This window comes from Pteropus vampyrus, unplaced genomic scaffold (assembly GCF_000151845.1).
Source record: "Pteropus vampyrus isolate Shadow unplaced genomic scaffold, Pvam_2.0 Scaffold448, whole genome shotgun sequence".
Classification (NCBI taxonomy): domain Eukaryota; kingdom Metazoa; phylum Chordata; class Mammalia; order Chiroptera; family Pteropodidae; genus Pteropus; species Pteropus vampyrus.
The window spans coordinates 345,646-355,284 of NW_011889229.1; the positions used below are offsets into that span (position 1 = coordinate 345,646).

At 34.0% G+C, this 9,639-nt stretch overlaps 2 protein-coding genes across 8 annotated transcripts in view; one reads left to right on the top strand and one right to left on the bottom strand.

The window, feature by feature from the left end:
* The window catches only part of LOC105306597 (zinc finger protein 568), a 67,743-nt gene that overhangs the window by 27,987 nt on the left and 30,117 nt on the right, over window positions 1–9,639 (top strand).
* Window positions 5,224–9,639, bottom strand: part of LOC105306601 (zinc finger protein 14 homolog) — a 126,262-nt gene continuing 121,846 nt past the window's right edge. For 7 of the 8 annotated variants that reach the window (XM_023524155.1, XM_023524152.1, XM_023524151.1 and 4 more), the window contains one exon: window positions 5,224–7,647. In XM_023524155.1, the coding sequence (XP_023379923.1) occupies window positions 6,665–7,647 (983 nt within the window). In that variant the 3' untranslated portion in view covers window positions 5,224–6,664. The remainder of the gene's footprint in view (window positions 7,648–9,639) is intronic. The other variant, XM_011381714.2, reaches the window with a different exon arrangement.

Here is a 9,639-nt window from a genome sequence, read left to right on the forward strand (position 1 = left end):
TTACATTGGAAAGAGTGATAGGCATTAATCATTGACCAAGGATTAATGGGAGAAATATCTTTCCTGATCTTAGCAGGAAGGTGTCTAGTCTCTCATCATTAAGTATATTATGGTAGGGTTTTTGTAGGTGTTCTTTATCAAGTTAAGGAAATTTTCTTCTATTCCTAGTTTGCTAAAAAAAATTTATGAATGGTTGAATTTTGTCAAATGCTTTTTCTGCATCTACTGATATGTGATTTTTCTCTAGTTTGTTGATATGATGGATTACATTATTTGGTTTTTGAGTGTTTATTGGGATATGTGGAACAAATCCACTTGGTTGTGATGTATAATTCCTTTCATATATTGTTGGATTTGATTTACTAATATTTTGTTGAGAATTTTTTGTGCCTATTTTCAAGAGAGTTATTGGTCTGTAGTTTTCTTGTAATATATTTTTGTCCAGTTTTGGCAGTAGGATAATTTCTGGCCTCATAAAATGAGAAAACATTCTCTTTTCTATTTCCTGAAAAAGAATGTAGAGAATAGGCATAATTTCTTTCTTATATGTGTGATAGAATTCAATACTAAACTCATCTGGACCCAAAGCTTTCTATTTTGGAAAGATATTATTGATTCAATTTCTTTAATAGCTATTGGACTATTTGGATTGTCTATTTCTTCTTGTGTGAGCATACTGTGTCTTTCAGGAAATTTGCTCGTTTCGTATAAATTATCAAACTGGTAGGAATAGAGTTTTCCATAACATCCTTTAGTACCCTTCTAATATCTATGGGATCTATAGTGATGGCCCTTCTATCACTTCTGATATTAGTCGTTTGTGACTTCTCTCTTCTTAATGAGCCTGACTATAGGTTTCTCCAGTATATTGATCTACTCAAAGAACCAGCTTTTGGTTTTGAAGATTTTCTTTATTGATTTCTTGTTGTCAATTTCATTGATTACTGGTCTAATTTTTACTATTTATTTTCTTCTGCTTTAGATTTAATTTGTCCTTTTTCTAGTTTCCTAAGGTGGAAGCTTAGTTTATTTTAGATATTGATTTTAGATCTTCTTTTCTAATATATGCATCAATGCTATAAATTTTCCTCTAAAAACTGCTTTTATTGCATCTGATTAATTTTAGTAAGCTGTAGTTACACTTAGTTCAAATATTTAAAATTTTTGATATCTTTGATATCCAACTATGAGTAGATCATTTATTTTTACTTGCAGTTCTAAACATTTTTGCCTCACATATTTTTATGTCCTATTATTAGACACATATAAAGATTGGTATGGCCCCTTTGAAAATTTAACCCTTTATCATTATGTAATGGCCCTCTACCCTAAATCATTTTCCTTGATCTTTCCTTTCTGCTTTCTCTGAAATATAGCTACTCCAGCTTTTTTTTATTAGTATTAGCACAACATATTAGTATTAGCACAACCTGTTATCTTTATCTTTGATATTTAAAGTGATTATTGATATAGTTGAATTAATACCTACCACATTTGTTAGTTTTTTATTCACTGCCTTTGTTTTCTGTTCCTATCCCCCTTCCTGCTTTTGTGGTTTAAACTGAGCATTTTATATGGTTCCTTTTTAGTAGCGTATCAATTATGCTTTTTAACAAATAACATTTTTGTGGTTGTTGCCGGAGAATTTGCAATATACATTGACAGCTTATCCTAATCTACTTTCAAATAACACTATACCCCATCACACGTAGCGCAGGTACCTCACAGCAATGAAATATTCTTAATTCTTCCCTCCTCCTGTCCCTTGTATTATTGTTGTCATTCATTTCACTTATAATAAGCTATCATTGAATACATTGTTGCTATTATTTTAAACAAATATATGTTAGACGATTTAAAAAATGTTATCTTCGCTTATTTTCTTTAATGTTCTTCCATTATTAAACAGACCTGTTTTTGACCTACATCATTTTCTATCTTTATAAAGGACTTTTTAACATTTCTTGCAATGCAGGTCTACTGGCAATAAATTCTCTCGTCTGAGAAAATATTTTTTTTCCACTTTTGAAGGATAATTTTACGGAGTACAGAGCTCTTGGTAGGTGGGGCTTGTTTTCCCTTCTTGATACTGTAAATATTTCACTCTACTTTCTTCTTGCTTGCATGGTTTCTGAGATGTCGGATGTAACTCTTATCCTTGCTCCTCTATACATAAAGTGTTATTTCCTCTGACTTCAAGACTTTTTCTCTTTGATTTTCTACAGGTTGAATATGATAGACCTAGACGTAGCTGTTTGGTCATTTACCTGCTTGGTGTTCTCTGAGCTTCCTAGATCTGTAGTTTGTTGTCTGAAATTAATTGAGAAAGCCTCAGTAATTGTTGCTTTAAGTATTTCTTCTATTGCGTTCTCTTTTTCTCCTTCCGGTATTTGTCATTGTATGTTACACCTTTTGTAGTCGTTCCATAGTTTTTGGATATTCTGTACTATGACTTGTCTTTTTTTTTTATTTACAGTTTTGAGAAGTTTTTATTGGTATATAAAGGTCAGGAATTCTTTCCCTCAGCCAAGTTCAGTCTACCAAAGGCATGGTTCATTTCTGTTAAGATATTTATCTCTAGCATTTCCTTTTTCTGATAATTTCTATCCCTCTGCTTACATACCCACTTTGCTTGCATATCCTATGCTTTTTCCATATTAATTAGATTTAAATCCCCAGTCTTATAATTCCAATATTACTGACATATCTGAGTATGGTTCTAATGCTTACTATGCCTCTTCAAACTGTGTTTCTTTGCCTTTCTGTATGTCTTTCAATTTTTGTGTTGTTGAAAGCTAGGTATACTACATAAAAGGAACACTGGCAAATAGGCCTTGAGTGATATGGTGGTAATGAGCATGGGATGGGAGGCATTCTACAGTCCTATGATTAGGTCTATCTTTTGGTGAAACTGGCACTGGACTGTAAACTTCACCAGGGCTTCTCAAACCCACTCCACCCTCACTGGTAGGTGGGACAGGATGGCTAGACTGGACTGTAACTGGGCATTCTCTTTCCCTAAGCCAGTTAGATTCTAATAAAACCCCAGCAGGTTACTAACTCTGGTACAAGTTTCTCTTGGGGGCATACCTTAAGAACAGAATGCTGAGCTGTATTTCAAAATAGCTACTTCCCCCCCTCCCCCTGACAGAGCACAATTGGGATTTTTTTCTAATCTTCAGTATGAAAACTTGGGCTCCTGGAGTTAAAACTCATAAAAGTGTGGGGACTTCCCTAAGACTGGGAACTCTTGAAGTCCTTGATTCACAGGTTTGTCCACACTGAGCCTCCCACAATTTGTCCATTACAATTTAGGTTTTCCTAGCCCCGTACTGGTCACCACGGAAGTTTCTGCTAATGTTTTCTGCTCTGGTAAGTTGTGATGCTCTGTATCCACTTAGCTCCAATTTGTGGAGCAGCAGCTTGCCCTGTGACCTCAATTCTCTCATGGACCAAAGAAGGGTTGAATTTGTTTTTCCAGCTTTTTACTTGTTATGATGAAGTGATGACTTTCAAGCTCCTTCTGAACCAGAAACCAGAAGTATTTCTAGTTGAATTTTTTGTAGTGACATATTTTGGTTCCCTCTCATTTACTCTTGGGTGTATGCTATATTTCCCTGTAGTTACCATGAGGATTACATAAACATCCTACAGTTATAACAATCTACTCTAAATTGATAAAATTTCAATTGCATACTAAAGCTTTACTCCCAGAGGTCAGTTCATGATATCACAAATTACATCTTTATATATGGTGTAGCCATTAACAAATTTATAATTATTTTTATTTTTTAATCTTATAAGAAAACAAAAATGAGTTGTAAACAAAAATTATAAGTGTTTTTATATTTATCAATGTACTTACCTTTATCAGAGATCTTAATATTTTTGATGGCTTCCAGTTACTGTCTAGTATCTTGTAGTGCCTGATATTAGGAAGATGGAAAAAAATCCAAATTCTTAGCTTACCTGTTATGATTTCCTTAATTTCATCCTTTCATTCATGATTTTAACCCTCAAAAAATATCTCAAGCATTTCACAAGTATATGTACACTTCCCAAATACGTTAATGGCAATTAGGAGCAAATAGGATTTCATGTTCGAATTAGCTTGGACTATACACAGATAAACCACTTAAATGGAATTGTTTTTCTTTCTTAACTATTGTTTTGATATGCTTTTGTATATCATGAGATGAGGATTTATAAGGCAGGATATTTGGAGGAAGTAACTCCTAATCACTCACTATATTCACATGGACTATTTACAGCACATAACATATTGTTTTTAACAAAGTATTTTGCAAAAGTGCACAGCACTGTTGGGATTCACTGAAATACAGATGGCTGGCCACTGTTTACTTGACTGCTTAATATTAGGAGTGTGGACAGGATAATAATGGATGACTGCAGTGACATCACAGCAGATGGGGTAACTCAAATTTTGAGATCAAGTTGCATGTATGTTAACACATGTATAATGGAATATAAATGCATGTTATAAAACATTAAAAATCCAATTCTAATAATGCTAAGAAAAATGAAGCTCAAGAAAGCACAAAATACATTGAATCTTGATCGAACAAATTCTCAACTGTTACGGAATTTAGACATACAAATTCCAGAATTCCCACTGAATTATCTTTTATTGCACTTCAAGAATGTCTCACTACCCAAATCTACTTGTTTTTTGAGTTTGGATAGCATAGAATAATGTGCTTATATTCATTCACTTAAGCATACATAATTTGGGGGCTGATTTTCTTCTTCACTCATGTTATTTGGAATACTACTGATTTTCATATATTTGTTAATTATCATTTTAACTTTTCCCCTTTCTGGAAAAAAATGTGACCTACATTTGTTCCACTTTTAGAGGGAAGTGACTGAATAAATATTTCATAATTTTCTCTACTTTTTTGACAAATTAATTTTCAACTATTTTCAATTTGTAAATAGATCTTTTGATGGGTATGAAATTATTCATGTTTTTGCATGACTTATTTCTTTTTAACCCTATACTCAATAAGTAGTAAGTGTTGGTGAAAAGCTTTACTATAAACATTACACCCACTGGTCTTTCTCATTATGAATTTTTGATGTCGACTAACGTGTATAACATGGTTAAAGTCCTTTTCACAAATAACAATGATGAGGACATTGATGCTACTACTGGATAACATCCATTAAATAGTTACTATATGTTAGTAACAGTCCCAACCATTTTATATTTCTTAACTCATTTAATCCTCACAGCAATCCAACACACACATTAGTATATACCTTTATACAAAAAAATCATAAAGCAGCACTAAGTTTTCTACAAATATTTGCAAGTATTTATATATTTGTTTGCACACATTTGTAAATAAAGGTACTTCTTAAAAGTGATCTGGAAAAATAAATAACAAATTGATAACAGTGATTACAATGGGAGGATTAGCAATGTTTTACAGAGAAAATGTTCATCGGTTATTTAAGCACTGACATGTAATGTTTTTTAGAAAAACAAAAAAAAATCACTAATATGTTTAGAGGGCAACTTTCAGTGAGCAACCATGTCCATCAGTAGTACTTAGCAAAATGACAGTCAACGACAGAAAGATTATGACATTGTTAGAATGATAAACAAACATCTATACTTAATGAAATGGCAGCATGAAAAAAGCAGGTTACAGAACAGCATGCATATCATGATTACACTAAATAAAGTCTGGAATAATATGTTGTAATAATTTGAAAGTAGTAATTTGGCAGGTTTTACAAATAATCTATTATTTCTTTGTGGTCTATTTTATTACAATACGAAAACACATTTTACAAAAAGACTAGAGCTACCTTCAAAAACAAAGTTGTGATTCTGCCATGAATTATGATAGCCTATACAACACAATTTACAGTGTAGTATTAGTGGAGGCTCAGATCTATAGATATGAGCAAGAGAAAAGATGGCCCTAGAACTAAGCTAATATAAACACAAATATATAACCAAGAAAAGAGAACACAACAATGGGAATGGAATTACTGAAAGACAGAACCCTGGAGGGGAAGGTAGGTTTAATTTAAACCTTGAGTTCATATTTGAAAATACATTTGATTAACAAGTTAAACATAAAAGAAAACAGCCCAATATGTTAGATAAAACAGAGTTAACAAAGTGTTATAGGTTGAACCATGTTGACGCCCTAAGCCCTGGTACTTGTGAATGTGATCTTACATGGAGACAAGGTCTTTGCAAATGTAATCAAGTTAAGATGAGGTCATTAGGGTGAGTTCTAATCTAATAAGGCTCACACCTTATATAAGAGAAGATACACAGATACACAGGAACAATGCAGTGTGAAGATGGAGGCAGAGATTAGAATGATGCCTCTATAAGCCAAGACTGTTGAAGACTGCGGAAGCCAGAAAGGCATGGAACAGATGCGTCCCCAAACCCTCGGAAAGAACCAACTCTGCCAACACTGATTTTGGATTTCAAGGCTCCAAAACTGTGAGAATAAACTTCTGTTATTTTATGTTGCCCAGTTTTGTGGTACTTTGTTACAGGAGCCCTAAAAAACTACAACAGAGGAGAACTTCCAATCATGCATTATCTGGGAGTTTTAGAAAATCACCTGTTATTAAAAATATTATTATAAAAATTTTCAAAGGGGCCTATCATTCACCCAGTATGAATTCCTTCATGGCGAATGAGGTCAGAGCGACTACCAAAGGCCTTTCCACATTCCCTACATTCATAGGGTTTCTCACCAGTATGAATTCTTTGATGTCTTTTAAGGTTTGAGCCCTTGTTAAAAGCCTTGCCACATTTATTACATTCATAAGGTTTTTCATCTGTATGGATTCTCTGATGCTGAATAAGTTCTGAGCTCTGAATAAAGGCCTTTCCACATTCTTTACATTTATAGAGTTTCTTGCCAGCATGAATTCTGTGATGATTAGTAAGTGTTGAGGCACTACTAAAGGCCTTCCCGCATTCCTTACATTCATAGGGTTTCTCACCGGTATGAATTCTCTGATGTTGAATAAGCCTTGAGTGTTGAGTAAAGGTTTTCCCACATTCCTTACATTCATAAGGTTTCTCACCAGTATGAATCCTCAGATGTGGGAAAAGTTGTGAACTTTTAGTAAAGGCTTTTCCACATACTTTACATTTATAGGGTTTCTCACCAGTGTGAATTCTCTGATGATCATTAAGGTTTGAACAATAATTAAAAGCTTTCCCACATTCCTTACATTCATAGGGTTTCTCACCAGTGTGAATCCTCTGATGTTGAGAAAAATACGAACTACAACTAAAGGCCTTGCCACATTCCTTACATTCATAGGGTTTTTCACCAGTGTGAATCCTCTGATGTCGAGTAACAAGTGAACCACGACTAAAGGATTTCCCACACTCCTTACATTCATAGAGTTTTTCAACAGAATGAATTCTCTGATGTTGAATAAATTCTGAGTTCTGATTAAAGGTCTTTCCGCATATCTTATATTCACAGGGTTTCTCTTCATTAATAGTTTTTTGATGTGGAGTAAGAAATGTAGGCTGAATAAGAGTGGGCATGTCTTCTTCATGGATAAATATTACTTGACTAAAATGTCTCTTCTTTAGAGATAATATCTTGGTCTCACACATTGATTCCAGATCTGAATGAAAATAGAAAGGCATATGTTCATTTTTCCTATTCTGAGAGAGGTTATACTTCTAAAAAAGAAATAGGAATATTAAGCTGAAAATAACATACGGGAAAAGAAATGCTTAGTTTTTAAATCGGGCTAAGCAACTTGTAAAATTGACAAGTACAGACATTATGGAGACGCAACAGGGTAAGTTGAAGAGGACCATTAGGAAACTAGATGACCTCTATAATCCTGAAATTCTGGTGTGGATCAGAATCACCTAAAGCTTTGAGGAATATACCCTGTTCAGGGTTATCTTCCATGTTATACACTGATTCTTACCATATAAACATATTTATAAACATATATTCACATGCCCAGTATCATACTGTATGTTTTGTAATTTGTAGACAATTATCAGACCTATGAAGGACTGCAGAGGAATAAAAGTACCGAAATGTACAAATTGGGGGAGGGAGTCAGAGACTCTGTGTAAAAGTTATGTTGTTGGCCGGTTCGCATTAGAGTACAGTCTGCAGCAAGTCTAAGTTGCTGAAAGAAATTGTCAAGAATAGAGCGGGATATGTTGAGGATTGACTGAAAATAGTTTGCCTTCGAATTCTGTGATGCTGACTTTGGGAGAGTAAGAAATGAAATCTTCAAGTCATGGTAGTGGCTAAGAAGGGAAGCAGCCTGCGTGAGAGAAAAAAGCAAGAATGAAACAGGCTCTGTGAGGAAATGAGAGGAACGCCAGCCACATCAATCTTTTTTTGCCATTCTGCACATATCCACGATGACAATGAAAGCACAGAAAGTACTGATTTGGGGTTTACAAATAAACTTAACGAGTAGGTGAATACGTAATCATAAAATCTGTGAGTAATGAAGGTCAATTGTACTTTTAATAATGTCTCTTAAAAATAGCACACTGTATACGAGTTTACCAATGCCTGTCCATGAATTCACAGGAATATTACAGTAAAAGCTTAAAAAGAGGAAAGAAAAACCCCACTAGGACGAAGCATATTAGAGAAGACTGTAGCAATAAAACTTAGAAGCTAGAAAGCCAATGGATGATTGACTGCAGACCAAAGAAAGTCAAACTGAGCTACAGTGAGTGAATTCCACAGCAGTGATTCATGGTACAGAGCCCCACAAATGCACAAGAATTGGAGGCATCAAGCACTTCTAATAGTGGGGTACAAATAATACTGAAAGCTGAAGGTGAGTTCAAGGAATGTTATTAGTGAGACCATTAAGATCTCCTCCCTAGAAACTAAACTCAAGGACCATGGACTTAAAGAGGATTTTATGAATTTGATCTCAAAGGCAAGGGAAGTAAAAACAAAAATAAATGAACGGGACTATATTAAACTACAGATTCAACGCACTAGCTATCAAAACCCCAATGGCATATTTTTACAGAAAGACAAAAAACAATTCAAAGAGCCAAAATAATCTTTACGAAGTATAACAAAGTTGAAGGCATCACACTTCTTGACTTCAAAATATATTACAAAGCTATAGCAATTAAAACAGTACGGTACTGGCATAGAGACATTCACATAAACCAGTGGAATACAACAAACAGCCTAGAAATAAATTCACATGTATACAGTCAACTAATTTGCAACAAGAGTGCCAACCAAGACTACATAATGAAGAAAGGAAAGTCTCTTTAACAAATGGTGTTGGAAAAACTAGATAGCCACATACAAAAGGAAAAAAAATTGAACCCTTCCTTACCTTAAATCATACAGAAAAATCAACTCAAAATGGATTAAAGACTTAAACTTAAAATCTAACACTGTAAATTTCCTAGAAGAACACATAGGGGAAAAGTTTGATCACATTAATGATGATTTCATAGATGACACCAGAGCACGAGAAACACAAGCAAAAAGAGACAAACGAAACTACATCAAATTTAAGTTTCTGCAAAGCCAAGAAAAAAAATCAATGGAATGAAAAGGCAACCTGTGAAATGGAAGAAAATATCTGCCAACATTTACAGGTTTC